Source organism: Ursus americanus, chromosome 35 (genome assembly GCF_024610735.1).
Source record: "Ursus americanus isolate L20-20 chromosome 35, mUrsAme1.1.p, whole genome shotgun sequence".
NCBI lineage: Eukaryota > Metazoa > Chordata > Mammalia > Carnivora > Ursidae > Ursus > Ursus americanus.
This window is the reverse complement of record NC_142161.1, coordinates 16,788,910-16,809,238: the sequence shown is the minus strand read 5'-3', so window position 1 is coordinate 16,809,238 and position 20,329 is coordinate 16,788,910. Positions and strand designations below refer to the sequence as shown.

General features: G+C 35.4%; 1 protein-coding gene across 1 annotated transcript in view; it reads right to left on the bottom strand.

Annotated features, from left to right (window-relative positions):
* Nucleotides 1–279: 279 nt before the first annotated feature.
* MIPOL1 (mirror-image polydactyly 1) overlaps nucleotides 280–20,329 on the bottom strand; it is a 327,574-nt gene continuing 307,524 nt past the window's right edge. Inside the window, exon 13 of the mRNA XM_045799749.2 lies at nucleotides 280–14,822. Within this exon, the coding sequence (XP_045655705.2) occupies nucleotides 14,756–14,822 (67 nt within the window). The 3' untranslated portion in view covers nucleotides 280–14,755. The remainder of the gene's footprint in view (nucleotides 14,823–20,329) is intronic.

The following is a 20,329-nucleotide window of genomic DNA, read 5'->3' as shown; positions in this document are numbered from 1 at the left end:
GCTTTAGAAGATTTTCATTTAACAAGTTGCCTGATGAAAATTGGTAGAGAATAAAGTAGAGATAAAATCAGTAACTAAATATCAATTTTGGAAGCTGTAGCTTGGTGGGACATGTTCACACACAATTTATTTGTTCACAAATATCCTAAAATACGGCTTAGGTATTGAAAGAATAATATATAACCAGAAAGTAAAATATCAAGAAAATTTATCAAAATAATCAGAATTCAGAAAATTTTACTTTTCAGAAACAAGGAATCATTGAATTTGAAATCATAATTTAAAGTAGATCACTTTATTTAGCAATATCAGAAGGCATCCAAACACACCACATTGGTTTATACATTGCTTGTCTTCTCTCTCTGATTTTTGACACACTTGGTTCCAGAAAGCAATTTAATTATTACTGTTGTTCAATAAAGATTTAAGTGTCCTATTCTGGGGTCTGGAAATTTTGTTTAAACTTTTCAAGACAATGAAAACATGTCTTCACTTTATCATAAAGTGAAATTTCAAACTTTGAACTTTATAGGACCAATATTTAACAGCTACACAAGAAGTTCTGATTAATAAACCAAACCTAAATCAAAACCAAACAAACAACAACAACAAAGACTGTAACTCTTCACTTTAAACTGATTACGGTTATAAAGTTAAAGTCTTCAGGTAATCACATTTCACCTGGTAATATGCCAGGTGCTAAATAATTTGACATGCTAGTATATTTCAATACCACTATTTTAGGAAAGGATACTCAAATCTTAATATTTTAATGTCATTTTTTTTTTTTAGAAAGACAGGTCACCCAAATGTTTATAAAACAACATAGGTGGAAGATTTAGGTTTCATCATTAACACGAATGACTACCAAGTTTTTACCTGTGCAAAGAAATATGAATAATGTCTGACTTCTAAAAGCTGCATTCTAATGGGAGATAGTACAGGAATACTGAAACAAGGGGAAATTTAATAAGTGCCCTAATAGAGATGAAGAAAGAGCTATAAGGCATACAGAAGAGAGATTAGCTGTGGCTTGGTGTTGGGGTGGGGGTGGGGAATTAGGGAAAGCTTCATGTAGGGGTGGTGCATAAGTATTCTTGAAGGATGAATTGGATTTAAACACACGAAGGTGGATTTGACTGAGTAGAGGATTAAAAATGGTAAATGAATTAAATAATGAAAATACAGGGTAGGAACTAAAATGGGAGAGTAAGCTTGGAGCATAGGTCAGAGGTGTTAGCATGATAGAAAGTTACTTTTGTTAATTTTCTTGCCATCCATATGAAAACAAAATAATGTGCCAGAATCTCCAGGTACGATTTGGGCAATTGGTGTTTTTTTTTTTTTTTTTAAATCCAATATGGAACCAGAAAACTTTCCTAAAATCTAAAAAACAAACACCCAAACAAAACAGTACACTTACACTTCATTCTTTGACTCTTGAAATAATAAAACCATTGTTTCCCTTACCGCAACTGAAACACAATAATATCTGCAATATTTAAGTTTTCAGTCTACAATATAGCTTTATTTCCGGAATGAGTTGTTGCAACTTTATAAAAGCAAAAATAAAGTGATGGTTTTGACAAGATTGAAGTTTTAATTGAGACTTCTGATTTCAAAAGGTTTTCTTCACTTCTATTTGACAAGCAAGATTACATACTCATTTAAATGAAAGTATGTTATTATGTCACCTAAATGAAAGTATTCAGCTACTCTTTTTAATATGACCACAGTTTAAGAAAATAAGGTGCAAAAAGCAAATCTAATTTTGTAATGTGAAAAGACTGTGACGTAAGACATCAGAAATCAGTGTATACATTCAAGCGTAGAGTAATTCTTCAAAGTAGTTCTTCAAACTCCGAGAAGTTTTATGTCACATTATATATCATTGTTCAAACTATATGTAAATTTTCTCATCCAGAATTATCTTCAAAGTGATTTATGAGTTGGAGAAGAAATTCAGTCTCCTCTCTTGTAGTCACCTGTTTTTTGTTTCAAACAGTACGCTTAGAAGCAAAATGAAGCTTAGAGATTTAAAATCAAAACTTGTCTTTAGCAAGCCAATGTGTACACAATCTATATGGGTCTCAGAAACATTCTTTGTGACGTTATCAGGAGGATCTCCCTAGGCAACAACAACTGTTGGCATGGAAGAAAAGGGCCACACGAGACAAAGTATACTTGACTGGTGCATTTGGCAGCACTCACCTTTGCAAATATTATGTAAGTTTGTTTCCTTTATTTTAGGCAAAGTTCCTAAGTTTTAAAACAGGTCTGCATTTTGAAATTTTCCTAACAGTAGGTGTGATTTTTGAAATGAAAGTCACTTCTTAATTTAAGCTTTCTTAGACGCACCTTGGTTAATTTCTTTACTTTTTGCACATATTAGGAAGACTACTTTCGGGGCAACAGTTGGACTCGATAGACAAGGGCAGCTTACTTCCTAAAGACACAGAAATCATATGGCTTTAATTATAAAACCCGAAATGTTGATTGCTGCTCTTTTCTAAGTCTTGCTTTACATCGAGCCAGTGTTAAAAGTTCGTTAGCTAGAGCTTAACAACACAATGGCCGAAGGAATGGAGTTACCACACAAGTGTTTAAATTCCATGCCGGATCCCTAGCTACAACGGAGCAGAAAGTTCAAACAACAAAAACAGAGTTGCAAGGTCTGAACTTGCGTGTCACGGATACCTCTTACTCATCACCAGGCAGCTCTGATTCAGGGCAACCAGGCCCTCCCAGCAACATGGTTAATTGAATAAGGATTCTAAACCTTTTGGCTGCAGATAAACCAAAGTGGCACATGGCTCATAACTCAAACATTTCATTTTAGGCAGCTGTTCGTTTTCTTGCCCAGGCTAATTTGGATTATTCAATCATTTTCTTTTCTTTAATGAAAAACTGCTTGTAGTTACTGGTGGGGACAAAGAGCTGCAATTATGGACCTTGGAAAGTAAATTTATTATCTACTCATTTTAATCATGTATACAAGTGATACTAAATTTGGAACTAAATTCAGAACATTTTATTAGCAGTACAATTTTATCTGTGTGTGTGTGTACACATTTAATAACATTCAGCCCTGACTACTGTTTCCTGCTATGATGAACGTTACCCCTCTGTAAGCAACTAAAAATGCTGGATAGAAAATGACTAATATCTTCTCAAAAGCTATCAATATATTTGCTAGCCGGTGAGGAATATTCAGAGGCCAAAACCTAAGGAAAACTGGGAACCTTCAATGGTTAAGTAGAGTACAAAAGGCAATTTTTACCTTGAAAGCATTTGCCGTATGAAGGGGTGAAGTTGAGCTTTGGTTTTCATGGACTTTTAGTGGAGCAGGGGATAAGGGATAAAGTCCCAGGCCCACCCAAGGAAAAAACCTTGAACGTAGGCTATGAATGTAGAATAAAAAAGTATTTCCTCTACGAATTTTTTGGATTCCCCATATGAGCGAGACCATACAAATTTGTCTTTCTCTGTCTGACTTACTTCACTTAGCATAATGCCCTCCAGTTCATCCATGTTGTTGTGAATGGCAGGATTTCATGGGTTTTGTTTATGGCTGAATAATATTCCAATATTTTTATATATGTGTATATATCACAGCTTCTTTATCTATTTATCTGTTGATAGACACTTAGGTTGTTTCCATGTCTTGGCCATTGTAAATAATGCTGTGAGAAACATGAAGGTGCAGACATCCTTTTGAGTTAGTGTTTTCATGTCTTTTGGATAGATTTCCAGAAGTGGAATTACTGGATCATATGGTAGTTCTATTTTTAATTTTTTGAGGATCTTCCATATTGTTTTCCATAGTGGCCGTACCAGTTTACAATCCCAACAATATATAAGGGGGGAGGGTTCCCTTTTCTCCACAACCTTACCAGCACTTACTTCTTATCTTTTTGATGATGGCCATTCTAATAGGCATGAGGTGATACACCTTTGTGGTTTTGATTTGCATTTACCTAATGCCTAGGGATGTTGAGCATCATTTCATATGGCTGTTGGCCCATCATATATCTTCTTTGGAAAAATGTCCATTTACGTCTTTTGCCCATTTTTAATTGGCTTGTTTGTTTTTATGCTATTGAGTTATATTTCTTTATATATTTGGATATTAACCCGTTATCAGATATATGGTTGTAAATATTTTTTCCCATTCTGCAGGTTGTCTTTTCATTTTGTCAATGGTTTTTTTTTCTGTGCAAATTTTTAGTTTGATATAATCCCACTTATTTATTTTTCATTTCATTGCTTGTGTTTTGGGTGTCATATCCAAAAAACCAGTGCCAAGACAAATGTCAAGGAGCTTTGTTCTTAAGTTTTTTTCTATGAGTTTCATGCTTTCAGGTCTTACATTTAAGCTTTTAATCTATTTCAAGTTAATTTTTTTGAGTGGTGCAAGATAGGGGTCTAGTTTCATTTTTTTACACACGAATATCCAGTTTTCCCAGCACCATTATTGGAGAGACTGTCTTTTCTCAAGTATTCTTGGCTCCTTTGTCAAATATTAGTTGACAAAATAAATTGTTCCATTGATCTGTTGTCTGTTTTTAAGTTAGTACCGTACTGTCTTGAGGACTATAGCTTTATAGTATAGCTTGAAATCAGAAAGTGTGATGCTTCCTACTTTGTTCTTCTCTCTCAGGATTTCTTTGGCGATTTGAGGTCTTTTGTGGTCCCATATAAATTTTAGAATTGTTTTTGACACTTCCGTAAAAAATGCCATTGGAACCTCGATAGGGATTACATTGAATCTATAGGCTGCTTTTGGTAGTATGGACATTTTAGCAATTATTAATTCTTCCAATCCATAAACATGGATCCTGCCATGAATTTTATAACCATAAGCTAGCCCTCAGGTGGGCTTTTCGACCAAGTTATCATCAATAATATTGGCCCAGTACAATTCAGATGAAGTTTTTAAAGTGCTCTAAGGCTGATACACTCCCAGGGGATTAAAGGTGAAGCAAATGTGAAGCCTGTACAGAGGCGCCCACCTTCAACCCAGGCCTTGAAAAGTCCCACAGTGGATAATTCTAAGAAAGATAGTCTCACATTCATGAATCACCAAACATTCAAAGAAACGAGGTAGTATAAATGTAGCTAGCAGAAACAACAGCAAAGTTGGAGCCATAAATACTACAGATATTAAAATTATCAGAAATTAAGTACAGAATAAGCATGTTTAAAATGCATAAGATAAAAAGGGATTGAAATATGAGATAGGAACAAGAGACCATAAAAATGACTGACTGGATTGGGAATGAACAGAATATAACGTTCAGAAATGAAAAAATAATAACAACAGAAATGAAAGACTCATTGAAATTCTGCTTCCAGACAGAAGAGAGTAGTTTGTGGCAGACCGATGCTCCTGACAAAAATAAGAAAAGCTGGGGGGCGCCTGGGTGGCACAGTGGTAAGCATCTGCCTTCAGCTCAGGGCGTGATCCCGGCGTTATGGGATCGAGCCCCACATCAGGCTCCTCCGCTGGGAGCCTGCTTCTTCCTCTCCCACTCCCCCTGCTTGTGTTCCCTCTCTTGCTGGCTATCTCTATCTCTGTCGAATAAATAAATAAAATCTTTAAAATAAAAAAAAAAAAAAGAAAAGCTGGATAACTTCCAAAAAGTTATTTAAGGTGTATTAGAGAGGGGCTAAAACAAAGAGGGACTAAGATTCTAAAGAGAACAGAGAGGTAAACTGATGATCTGCAGCCGTTCTTCCCCTGGAGGCATTTGCTGGTTTTGGGTGAAAGTGAGAGAATGATAATCTGGGCTTCGTCCTAGCAGAAGACTGCTGCTAGGGACAGAGGAAATAGCTTTTGGCAATCTTGCAAGGCTGGACTGATAGACCTGGGGAGTCAAAGTACCTGGAACACACACCCAGTTTCCCCTCAAAATAACTTGGCAAATTCTGAGCTGTCCTAAGTGGACTTAAAAAAGCTTAGAAGAGGCGTGCTTGGGTGGCTCAGTCGGTTAGGCTTCTGACTCTCGATCCCAGCTTAGGTCATGATCTCAGGGTTGTGGGTTCGAACCCTGCTTTGGGCTCCATCTTGGGTATGGAGCCTACTTAAACAAACCAACAAAAAACCCCAAAAAACTCAGATGAGACTATCTCAATGGGCCCCAGAGAAAATATCACTTGTACCACTGGAAGCCTGACTGAGCTATGCCATTGGAAGAGAGGCAAACTAGAGAAAATTGAGCCTTAGAGTATCATCCAGCTACAACTCAGCACAGTACCTGACTGGATTAAGGTGATTAGCTTCCACTCAATCTTCCCAATAGAGGAAAGGCTAATAAGCCCTCTCTGGAGGAAGACAAAATCATCCAGAGGGTCATGATGTCTTATATTCAGTAAACAATTAACAGGCATGGCAAGAGAGAGGATCATGCATCCAGAAAGCAAAAAAACAAACAGACCATGGATGACTCAGATATTGGAGTTAGTAGACATGTGGACATAGCCTTTTAAGTAACTACGACCAGTATATTGAAGAAAACAGAAGCAGAGGTGGAGATAATATATTTAGAAAGATGAGTATTTCACCAGAGAATTGTAATGTACCCCCCCAAAAAATCAAGAGGAAATTATAGAATTGAAAAGTATAAAATCTGAAATTAAGACCTGAATAGTTTTAATAGCCATAGACAGGATTAATGAAAAAAAGACAATTTTGAAAATTCACAACTAGTGTTCTAGAGGCAATTTAGTAAAACACAGAAGAGTGAAAGCAACATGTGGGAACATAGTGAATAAATATAAAATATATACAATTGGGAGTCTCAGAAGGAGGAGAAAAGGATATTCACCAAAGATTTCCTGAAGTTGAGAAAAGATACTGAGTTAGAGATTTAATAAGACGGATGAAATCAAGCAAGAATACACAAAGAAGGCCACAGCTAGGCACAAAACAAAACTGTCAAAAAACAAAGAAAAAGATAAAAATCTAAAAAAAAACTCCAACAGAGAAAACAGAGACTTTCCTTTCAGGAGAGAAAGACAGCTAATTTCTTAACAGGGAAGAGAGCAGATAGACATTAAGAAGATGACATTTTATTTTATTTATTTTTTAAAGATTTTATTTATTTGAAGAAAGAGAAAGAAAGAGCATACAAGCAGGGGGAGCAAGAGAGGGAGAGGGAGAAGCAGGCTCCCTCTGAGCAGGGAGCCAGATGAAGGGCTCGATCCCAGAACTCTGGGATGCAGAGAAGCAGACGCTTAATGACTGAGCCACCCAGGCGCCCCATGAAGATGACATTTTAAAAGAGTTGTAGGAAGAGTTATAGTTTTGGCCATGATGGAGTAACTAGGACCACATTTACCCCCTGACTTGAAAAAAACAACAACAAAACCCACTCCAAACCAACCACAACAACTGCAAACAATGGTGAAAATACATGGATCAATGTTTTTGGACTTTGGGCAACAGGCAGCCCAGGACAGTGATCCCTGAGAGAAGGGAAGCATATGAAGTGAGCCCTTGGACTGACCCAGCTTACCATCGGGAGAGGTTACAACCGAGCAGGGCGCAGGGAGAGGGTAACAGAACAGAGCCTGGCAGCCTCCCTGAGTTGAGAACACAGAACTAAGAATGTGCTGGAGGCCAAGGTGGTTGGGTTTGCAGGTCAGAGTATGGAATAAGAGTCAGTCTGCATGCAGTGGGGAACGCTGCACAGGGAGAGTACGAGAAAGCAATGGGCTCTGGAGAGCAGCAGTGCATACCCTGACTCTTCTGTGTACTGACCAGCACATGTGACAGTAAGTGAGGGTAAGAACTACCAGAAAGGAGCAGGCACGATAATAACCAAAACTCACACAAGGCTGTGATCAGTCAAAGAAGAGAAACCTCGTGCTCCACAGGTAGTGCGTTCCGAGGGGTATTGCCTAAACTGTAGGGAAAAATCAACTGACATTAAAGGTACTCTGATCCTGCCTAATAAGCTTAAAAAAGGCTTACAACGATCAAACTGTTCCCAAGCAGTGTAACTGTATCCCTGAACACAGTCAAAAAATTTTAAGGAAAAACAAAAAATCCAACACTCAACAAGTTAAAATACACAATGACTGGCATCCAAAAAAAGTCAGCAGGCATGCAAAGCAGGAAAATATAACCACGACGAGAAAAAAAATCAATAGAGAGAGACCTGGAAAAAGAATAGATAATAGACTTAACAGACAAGAACATTAAAACAGCTCCTATACCTATATTTTCTATATTCCAGAAGATAACATAAGGTATAAATAAATTCAGGAGAGAGATAAATTAAAAAGACCCAACTTTAACTTTTAGAGATAAAAATATGCCTGCAAAGAATAAGGCTCTGGATGGAATTAAGAACATATTAGACACTGCAAAAGAAAAGATAAGTAAATTTGAAAATAAAGCAATAGAAACTATCCAAAATAAAACACACAGAGGAAAAATAGCCTGAAAAAGAAATAAATGAAGTATGAAATAGCCGTAGGACAAGTTCAAGTGGCTAATATATATTGAATAGTAGGTCCAGAGGGAGAGGAAAAAGAATTGGGGGACAGAAAACTATTAAAAATAATGGTTGAGGGTTGCCTGGGTGACTCAGTTGGTTAAGTGTCTGCCTTCGGGTCCAGGTCATGATTCCAGGATCCTGGGATCCAGTCCCCCATTGGGCTTCTTGCTCAGCAGGGAGCCTGTTTCTTCCCCTGCCTGCCACTCGCCCTGCTTGTGCTCTCTCTCTCTGACAAATAAATAAAATCTTCAAAAAAGTGGTTGAAATTAAAAAAAAAAATTCATAGACTACAAACCCACAGTCCAAGAAATTCAATAAACCATTAGCACAGAAGCATGCAAAAATCTATACCATAATACACCCTAATCTAATTGGTTGAAACAAGTAACAAAGGGAAAAATCTTTAAAGCAGCCAGAGGACATTATTATGCAGAGAACAAAAATAAAAATGACAGCAGGAACAAAGCAAGCCAGAGACAAAAAAGCAACATCTTGAAAATACTGAAAAAAAAATTATCCTAAAATTCTACATTCAGCAAAAAACTTTTTCACAAAATGAAGGCAAAGAAAAGAATCCAGACATTTTTCAGACATACAAAAGCTGAAAGAACTCATCACTCACAGCTCTGCATTAGTATAAATGAAAAATGCTTCAGGAGGAAGGAATATGATAGTGGGTGGAAACTTGGATCTACATAAAGAAGAGCCCTGAAAATGGTAAATATGTGGGTAAATATAAAATAATGTTTTATTTTATTTTTATTATTTTATTATATTTTTATATATTATATATAAAATATCATATTGTTTTAAATATTTAAAAAGTCAGAACTTTTTAAAAATTTTCTTAAAAATTGTTGTTTAAAGCAAAAATAATAACAATGCTATTATTGTGTACATATGTAGAAGTAGAACGTATGATAACAATATCACAAAGACCATGCACGGTGAGACAACAGTTTTCGTGAACTGTGATGTGACAGTTTAGACATGAACAGTTTACAGAATCTTTGCCCCCAAAGATTCTTACTGCCCACCCCACCCTTGGTCCTCTTTTAGTTATGTACTTCAAGCTTTAAATCCGAAGTTCACTAAGTTCCCTACAGGTAATATGTAGTGTATGTAAGGTATTTACATTACCTTACCTTGATTGAATAATTAAACAGAATAGAAGAAATGTTTTTAGATGTCAGCTATTGGTTACAGCAAAATTCCACATACAAATTCCAAAATTAGTAGAGGTGCTTTGCAGTAGATTTGAATCAGTCTATTATTTTTTCATTAAGAGAAGTAATCTCCCTTTCTTCCTTTCTTTTCTTTCTCCCTTTCTTTTCTTTCTCCTTCTTTTTCTTTCTTCTTTCTTTCTTTTCTTTCTTCTTTCCTTCCTTCCTTCCTTTCTTGTTTTTTTAAGGATTTTATTTATGTATTTGAGAGAGAGAGTGTGAGCATGAGAAGGGGGGAGTGGCAGAGGGAGAGGGGGAAGCAGACTCCCCCCTGAGCATGGAGCCTGATTCAGGGCTGGATCCTAGGACCCTGAGATCATGACCTGAGCCAAAGGCAGACGCTTAACCAACTTAACCACCACCAACTTAACTACCACCCAGGTGCCCCCCTAGGTTCTTCCTAACCATATTACCAAAAGTAATGTTTATCTTTAATATTTTATTGCTATACTTTTATTTTATATCTATAGTTTTTAAAGGTTCCTAAGGTACCTAAAAATTTGTTCGTATCAATTTTTATCTTTATTAAATTTGTTCAGGAAGTCAGACAAGTTTGATGGTGAACTTAATTGGTCTTCTTACTGCAATATATTTTATAGGCATATTCAGTCCAGGATCTTCAGGATTGTACCACTATAAATATGATTAAGATCAATATATAAGAACTGCATTGAAATGTGTAGGATTTGCAGTAGGGGATTTTATATGAATAAAAAGTAAATATATATTTTAGATATTTGAGTTAAAATTCATCTTTGTTAATAATCAGATAGTCAAGAAACTGGTGGCCCCTAAAGTACTAGTGTATTCCAAAACTATACTTAGGTAACAATAAAATAAGTATATTAAGTATAAAATAAGTATATTAACTATATTAAAATTTAGTATATTAAGATTTCTGCAAAGAACTATCAATGGTATACAGAATTTTAATGATTCTCAAAAATAAATATTCATCATTGTCCTCTTCTGTTTATGAAATCCTACATTAAAAATAACTCCAACCTCTATAAATTTAACTTAAAGTACATAATAAAAAAGAACAGAAAAAAACCTTTCAAAAAAGGTTATTCTAGTAAAAGGATTACAAAAAAGTTTGGTAACTTGAGAAGCTACTCTGGAACGTATGCTACTAGTTCAAATGTGCAAGCTCCAACTTAACAAATGTTTAAAATATTTGAGTTTTTAAAACAGTGCCAAAATAAACCACATCTTTTCTAGAGATGACATATTTAGCTAAGCATGAGCAATATAAATCTTTCAACCATTCCATGTATTTGTTTAAAAGCCTCAGAAACCACGTGCATTTCTAATAAAACATGAACAAAATACTGAAGTCACTGGAGCCTAACAGTGGAATTATAAATCAAATTTTTAAAAAGGAAAATGTATTTGTGTGTGTGTCAGTGTGTATACATCTAAGTATATAGATACATACATGTATATAGATCTGAATAGGTCGATAGATAGGTTAGTTGTAAATAATAGTTATCAACAACCAAATAACGTCTTGGGAAAAATCCGGGTTCCATGCAAACCATATGTGAGAAGGTAAAATGTGTAAGCCATGGTTATTTTATCATTATAATGACTCATTAATCATGAGTATTTGAAAATAGAAACTTAAAAAAAATCTATGATCTTTAAAAATACTACATATAAAAATGCTTTTCTATGCAACTATATCCAATATTAAAACTAGATTTTTAATATTCTAACATTTTTGTGAAGTAAACTAATTCTATCAGTAAGTGGCTGACAAGATTCTTCAGTTTATTTGAATAAGGATATATACAAAGGATCGCCTTTCTCATTGAATATTTTATCTAATAAAATATTTTAAATAATTTTAACATAATGACCAAGTTATAAAGGTAGAATTAAAATTTCTCATATATTCATAATTAGTAACTTTGCTATAACTGCTCATACCTTGCTTATAACCAATAACCTGCTTACAACTTGCCTATAATCAGTTCTATCTCTAACAGTTGCTCTAGGAGGTAAAGTAAGCCTTGAAATTCAGACCACCATTTGATAAAACTACACTGTTGGGTTTCAGCATCAGGCCCAATTAAAAAGAGTACAAAGCAACTCAAGGTTATTTTTTACTAACAATGAATTGTCACTCCTAACGAGTGAAACCTAAGGCAAAGTATGCGGCTACTAGGTGGTAATAATGTGATGCTATTTACCCATGCAGTTCACATTACTGTATTTCACTGAAAGAGATGCATATCATCTCGATTGTTAGCAAATTTATATGTATTATGTAGAAAAGAAATGGCACAATAACAAAAATTGCAAGAGTTAAATTTCTCAAATTTTTTTTCTTATAGAAAGGTTTAGAGAAATATGGCTGCATGGATTAGTCATAAGACCTCAGTTGTAAGTCTTAGCCAGTCCTTTGCAAACTCCTAGCCCCTCTGAGTCTATTTCCTCATTTGTAAAATGTAACAATAACAATACTACTACAATTATCATCATTATTATGTGGTTGATATATATGTATATATAATTTACTATTATTACTATTATATGGTTGTTGATAGGATCAACTAAAAAATACAGATGTGAAAGGATTTTACAATAAATCATCAAATGTTACACGTTTGAATTATCTTTTCTGCTTTTCTTCTGAACTACTTATTTTTACACAGTAAGTGAATTCCCATGTTACCGTAGGAATTAGACTTGATAATATTTAAGGCAAACTCAAAGCAACATCTCTGGGCAGCATGGAAAACTTCTGAAATTGCATTATTACCGAGTATGTGGAGAACTGATCTTCAGTGAGCTGGGCCATACCTTCATAGACAAAAAAAGACATAAAGACTGTTTGAAACATTGTTCGTGGGCATTTTTAAGTGCAAGAAATCAATTGGTAATTCCTGGCTGTAATACTTGGCATCTGTAATTCTGTACCCAACTCATTTTCAAGTGGATGTGATGTTTTGGTGGAGAACCCTATTTCACAATAGTAAACGTTAGAATTGTTATAAATTTAGCTTCATAATATGCAAAAGTTCTGGATATTAATTACAGGAACTGGTTGCTCTAATCTGATCAGTTAGGGACAGAAAGATGTTTGGAAACTGCAGAATGTCTTTATGCTCACAGTGTGTTTTATAAAACCCCAAGCAAAATAATGCAAGAAAGATCTGTCTCTTCCTCAGGACTAAATGGAAAATTCAAGTTTACTTGTGATTTATTTGAAGAAGATTCAGGACTGGACTATTTTGTGACAAGAACTGCTCCTCTTTACTTACCTGCAAGACTTGAAAGGCTCTGTTCTTCACAGAGGGAGCTGCCACGTGTTGCAATTAGAGCACAGACAGAAGACTCCATGCATGACCAAATTATTTCAGATTTCTCTATTTATATAGTCACTGGCCTATGAAAGCCTATAATTCTCTTTAGGGCTGTAGAGGAAATCCAGTTAGCTTATTTCTAACCCCTGTTGTTCCTTATTTTCTAACTGTAATAGTTTAAAGAAAAATTAAAAGCAGGCAACGTGAGGAAATTCTAAATTGAACTCAATGGGATGGTTTAACTGCCAGTTAATTTAATAAATTTAATGGGAAGAAATTGAGTCTATTAACATTATGATTCTTTTGTCAGTCTGTGATAAAGCACCTTACATTTTCCTGCAGAGTAAAATAAATAAATAAATAAAAAATAAAAAACCACAAGAATAATCTCCATTGGTGTGTGAAAAAATGGTGCAATAAATTGTCCTGTTCTTGTCCCCAAAACAAACAATGGTAAATAACTTAGCTCAGTCTTAAAGATAAATTAAAATACTGTGTGGGCTTAGAAAAATTTTCACTTTCCTAGAAAATTTTCACTAATTCAATCTCTACTTGCCTATTTCATCCTGTTCCAGTCATAGTCATCTTCTACTGGCCTCTCATCTATTCAATCTAAAAAAAAAGAAGAAATTTTTCCTATAGCCAAATACATAAACCTTAGAGTTTTTTATTCATAATTTCATATGATCAGAAGTGACTGCTATGCCATAACTATTTCAAATTATCTTTTAAATAAAAGACAGAGTAGGTAACCAAACCAATTTGCCAGTTTTTTTTCCATGTACTTATATTTTTACATTGTAATTTTATTATCTATTGGGTTCCCCTCCTCCACAACAAAAATTCAAGTGATAGTCTAGGTACAGATAATCAAAAATAACACCTAACATGTTTGATGGCCTCTTGCCTTTTAGAGTCATGCTGGCACATACTAATTTTCACGCCAAAGGTGTCCCAGCCTATGAGACAGACTTGGCAATTTCTATAGCTTAAATAGAGTTCAGACAAATATTCAGTCAGAACATTAAAAAATGCTGACAATATGAATTTAAAAGTACACATGAACGATATCCTTTTTATTGAAGACAGTTTGCATTATTTGTAGTGAAACAAAAAACATGCGTTGATTAATGTAATTTTAAAATATCAAACTCTTATTAGAGCAAAGTATACATTTAATTCTTGGTATTTATACTTAATATTCTTTAATACTAACAAAGATTATGTGTATGCATTGGAGGAAGACTATACACTTTCATGTCTGAGCTCCTCTCATCAGTGAAGAAATAAATTCTATACTGAAAAATGCATGTATTTGAAGTTTTGACCTAACACAGTGGATTAAGGTTTAGACAATATTTACTTTGCTGCATTTTGATTCAGAAAGGGCCATATGTGAAGATATGACCTATAATGGTCTCTCGGTAAAAAGATTTATATTCAATACATGGAGACAGAAAATAGTTACAAAATAAGCCGCAACTTTATAGCTACTCATTGGTAAAAGTCTGTAGTTAATACATTTGGATAAATAACTCAAGTCAGCAGCAAAGTGGTTAAACATTTGTGATTTGATTTTATCTCAGCTTGGAATGTGGTTGGAGTGTCCCACTTCTAACAACTGTTTGCTAAGTTAAGGCTTTAGTGTTTACACAGTGTTGAATGAAGCAGCCTGGTCACCAGATGTGATTGCTTCCCCAGACTGTCGTTTTTTCAGTCAGATCACTGTCCTCATGGTCCCTGTTCCAACCTTCTTCCTCAGGACGTCCACCAGCCTTTCCAACCTAAGATGCGGGCAGGAAGGCGGGAAGGGGGAAGAAAAAAAAGAGAATACAAAAAGTGCAGTTATTATCAGGAATGTTTTGGCTGAAAAAGAACAGTATTTGCCTGTGACCAAGCAGTGCTGGTAGTCATGTTAAGAGACAAAGCATTACTGTCAGCAAGACACACTGGTGCAGAGTGCCAAGTATCTGAGGTTAAAAAAACAGTAACAACACAAACTTTAACCCAGATCTTCAGATTATGTCAGCTTTAAATGCTACATGAAAAATATAACATACTTATTTCAGTACATTTACCTGCTTGCATTAAGGCTGTGAATGAGTCATTTACTATGAAATGAGAAGATGGCACATGAAATGCAGAGCAGTTTCAGACTGATTTTTAACTAAGAAGTACATATTTCAATACAGAAATACCATCGCTATTACACCTGTTACTTAGCTACATAAGTGACACACTGGTATGTTACACGATTCTGACATGTTACATTTCTTCCTTCCTCATGAAGTCAGCTGATGAAAATAATTAGGAATTAGCTAGCTAGAAAAAACTTCACATTTTAGTGGCATGAAAATCATTTAAATATACACAAATGATTTGATGCTAGTAAAACCAGACTTTCTGTACTACATTTAAAAAGAAGTTTCTATTTTGAGTAATATAAACAGGTTAGCAATGATTCTATAGTTTCTAGTCAAAGATAAGTGATTTTTTTAGTTGATTAAAAACTCACCAATTATACCGAAAATAAAGTCAAAAGTTCAGAAGTCCATTCTGTAGTGTTCTTAGGCTACTCTATGGGTGAATGAGGACATTCATTCGGATCAGTGAGATTTTGCTTTACAAGAGATGATGGAATCAGACCATTAATTTTTTTCCTTTTATTATTATTATTTTTTTACTGAAAACATAAAACCTCAACAAAAAATCCCATTTGATGTTACACACAGAAAAATCTTCCAGTTTTCATATACACAATCTTCCTCCTCAAAGACTGGTGAGCGACAGTCTAGTCTGCTCTAGCTTGCCTCATTTATATGGATCCATGCATGAGGGTCCTTTGCAAATAAACACAGCACAGAGCTAGACACTAAAGGAATGAGGGTATTCTTAATGTCATACACTTTGGTTTACATGGCTAATAAGCTGCATGCAACACTGAAAGCTAGCTCACGTTTATTGGATGATTCAACGTATACTTAGTTCTGTTAACAGAAAACAAGAGGATGAAACAAAATAATCCAATGCATCAAAAATCTTTCCTTTGAGAAATGTTAGTAATTAGAGTAAAAAGGTAAATCTTACCTAAGTTTATTATTACAAATTTCTCAAATGTAAAAAATTATACAAAAGTATTACGCGTCCACTAAAACAGCTTCAGACTACTGAATGAGAAGATTCACTGGACAATTCACGGTGTTCACAGGCCGATCTGTATTAGCTGGATTTTCCCTAGTGATAAAAACTAGTGCTATCTTATATACCCTCTAAATGATGACTTATAGGATTACATAAAGTCTTTAAGACAAAGTTCCACTAACCTAAATTTTGGAGGAGGGGCAAGAAAAATACCAGTATGCAAATTTAAATGTATTTTAAATATATGATAGTAACCTCAATTAACTGTTAAAAAAGGACTTCTAGTGGAAATATTGACAGGTCATTTAACAGCATTTTTTGGCATATATTGTAAAAAAGCCAGAAAATATTACTTTCAAGTTGGTTAGTTTTATCCCTCCACCATGATATCATTAATACTACTATAAAAAAAAAAAACCTTCTTCATAATGTCAAAGAAGCTGGACTCTGCAGAGTTACTATTACTATGAATTCAGAATCAATGGAACCCCCAATTACTGAGATGAATTGGTGTTGTGCCTCTTTTGACTTCTCCTTTATTAATAGGCTCATTTACTTTAGTCTCCTTTTTATACATTAGGACATATTTCCATTAGAACTCTTACATCTTGCTAAGATAAAAGGTTAGAAGGAAATATTTAAATATCACATCTTGCGCTGTCTTTACTACGTTTCAACAATTACTAGATCAACCACATTCTCGGTTTATCCAGGTTGAATGATGTATGAAAATTTGATCTCAGAAATGAAAAAAATGTCAATTACTTAGTTCTGTAAAAGCTCACTGACTTCTGAAACACAATGAAGCACCTATTCCTTCCTGTAAGGAATGGAATACACCTGCCAAATATGGACAGTGCCAACAGGAAGGTAGCTGTGTACGTCTGTTGAAGCACCTTGCAGGATTTGCCTGCAGGCTATTCTTTACTCTCCAAATCAACAATAGCCTTTAAAAAATTATGTAGCTTACTAAATTGGGTTCCAATTGCTTTACATGTTACTCAACGATAGTTTCCCAAGGGCTTCGTGAAATAAGAAAAGGGTTAGAACTAGGATTAGGATTTCTCCATTTTAAATATGAAGAAACTGAAGCACAGACAAGTAAACCCTTATACGAGGCCTGCGGTAAAACGGTAACACATCTGGGCCTGGTTTCCTTGTTCATAGCTCAGAGCTACTTCCATGAGGGCTTGGGTCACTAAGAGAGCCATGGGTTTCAGACTATAGGTTGATGGGTTATTTGGCTTCATTAAAAATTTTCTCAAGTTCTGGGGCGCCTGGGTGGCACAGTGGTTAAAGCGTCTGCCTTCGGCTCAGGGCGTGATCCCGGCGTTACGGGATCGAGCCCCACATCAGGCTCCTCCGCTATGAGCCTGCTTCTTCCTCTCCCACTCCCCCTGCTTGTGTTCCCTCTCTCGCTGGCTGTCTCTATCTCTGTCAAATAAATAAATAAAATCTTTAAAAAAAAAAAAAAAAAAAATTTTCTCAAGTTCTTACTGAAGTCAAATTGGGAAAGTATTTGTCGGTATATTTCACCGACATTTAGTAACACATTAAGAAAGTAAATTAATGACAGCGCACGTAATTAGGACATAATAGTTGCAAACTACTACTTGCTATAGTATGATTTCTATATAAACTTGAAAAAAATCTTAAAGCTATATTTTAGATAGAAAACTTATTTTCTCAATTAACATTATTTTTATATTTTCTGTATTTAGATAATATATATGTACTACAATGGAATACATACTCTTCTATCAGGTAGATGAACATAGTTATTTATTAATTTTCCTAACCAATGTACTTTTATTTTTCACTTGATAATATTGTGATATATTTTAAATGGTAATTCTTTTTTTTTTTTTAAAAGATTTTATTTATTTGAGAGAGAGAGAGAGAAGAGAGAGAGAGAGCATGAGGGAGGAAGGGTCAGGGGGAGAAGCAGACTCCCTGCTGAGCAGGGAGCCCAATGTGGGACTCGATCCTGGGACTCCAGGATCATGACCTGAGCTGAAGGCATTCACTTAACCAACTGAGCCACCCAGGTGCCCCAAAACGGTAATTCTTTTTTAAAAAATTAATTTATTTCTTAAAATTAATTAATTAAAAAAATTTTAAGAGATTGCAAGAGTGGGGTGGGAGAGGGGCAGAGGGAGAGGGAGACAGAGAATCTCAAGCAAGTTCCAGACCCAGTGTGGAGCCTGATGGGACTTGATCTCGCCACCCTGAGATGATGACCTGAGCCAAAATCAAGAGTGGGATGCTTAACTGAGCCATCCAGGCGCCCCAAATGGTAAGTAATTCTTAATACTGACTATGTGCCAGGAATTGTGAGAAGTAAATTAGGCACACACTTAATTTTCATGATAACTCCATGGAGTAGACATCACTGGCTGACAAAACCAAAATATATAGACAGTAATTTGATCAGAGCCCGGCTGCTAGTGAGTTTTGGTGCTAGGACATGATACTGAGTCTAATTACCACTTCCCTGATCTCTCTGATGTGCTATACTACTTCCAAAAGCACTACAACTTTTAAGGCGTATTTCTAAATTTTGGTGGGCTTGAATTAAGCTTACTGTGTGTGTGTGTGTGTGTGTGTATTTTTTTGCAACAGAAAGGAGTGAAAACAGAACGAATTCCTCATCACCAACAGAATTGTACCGAAGTAAAAATCTCACTCATTTTTGAGAGTAATTTTTGTATCTGTTAATGTGAGAATGGAAATTCTTATTGGCTTGACAATTTTTACTCTGGAAAAATTATTCCTTCTATTTTAGGCAATGAAGTTATCCCATCGAACATATTTGGCTTAAAATTTTTTTTGTTCAAGGAGAAAGAAACAGGGAAATCCAAGAGAGATGCATAACAACCTCTATCCAGCAGAGAAGATAGAAAAACCACTTGAAATGCTTCACGTAGGGTTTGCCATTAGTATCAAAGATCTTGCCTGCTTTCATCCATGGCAGCAGGGCGAGAAAAAGACTTTAAATGTAATTTTTTTTTTTTTTAGGATTATGACTGTTTTTCCTCTGCTGGTCTTTTTAATGTGGATTTATTTTATCACCTTTTTCTTTATGCTATCCATACTTTCCTCAAAAACTGTTGTTTCCTTGATTCCACCTACATGCTTATTACTTCCAAATACAAAGCCTCCGTCCCCAAACTCCCTTCTGAGCTTCAGACTCACATACCCAACTGCTTATTGCACGGGCATATGATACTTAGCTTATCTAAAACGAAATTAATTTTGCCTCCCATGCATGTTTCAGTATTTATCTTTTTTTTAAAAGATTTTATTTATTTGAGAGAGAGAGAATGAGAGAGAGAGAGAGAGAGAGAGCATGAGAGGGGGAGGTCAGAGGGAGAAGCAGAGTCCCCACAGAGCAGGGAACCCAATGTGGGATTCGATCCTGGGACTCCAGGATCATGACCTGAGCTGAAGGCATACCCTTAACTGACTGAGCCACTCAGGCACCCTCAGTATTTATCTTGATTAATGTTGTCATTCATGAAGTCGAAAAAATTTGTCTTATCTATCTATCTATCTATCTATCTATCTATCTATCTATCTATCTCATTTCAGTGTGAACCTGTGAAAACTTTGTGATGAAACCACTAATGCAAACAGTGGGAAGCAATGAATGGGTTTTAACTCATCTAGTAACATCATTTGCACTTTAGAAAGATTACACCAAATGCAAGAGTGTAGGGATGGGATGGAGGCAGGTTAGCCTATAGGTAGAAAGCCCAGAGAGTTCCTTATTAAAATAACCCTAGTGAGCACAACACACGAATGTATTGAAGGCCATACAACTGTACACTTAAAAATGGTTTAATTGGTAAAATTTTATGTTATGAAGCCTTGCCATAATAAAAAATATCCTAGTTAGACTTGAAGGCTTGAACTATAACAGCAGCAGTGCAAATGGGAAGAAGATAAGTCTGAAAGATATCTAGGATACGGAATCCAAAGGACGTAGTGACTTTAGAGGGTAGGGTGGGGAGAGATGGGGTGGGCAAGGATTTCTCTTGGGTATCTGATTTTGGTGACTAGATGGATAGAGGTCACCAAGATGGTGTAGAGGAAGTTTAGAAGAATTTGTTGGGTGTGTGTGTGTGTGTGTGTGTGTGTGTGTGTGTGT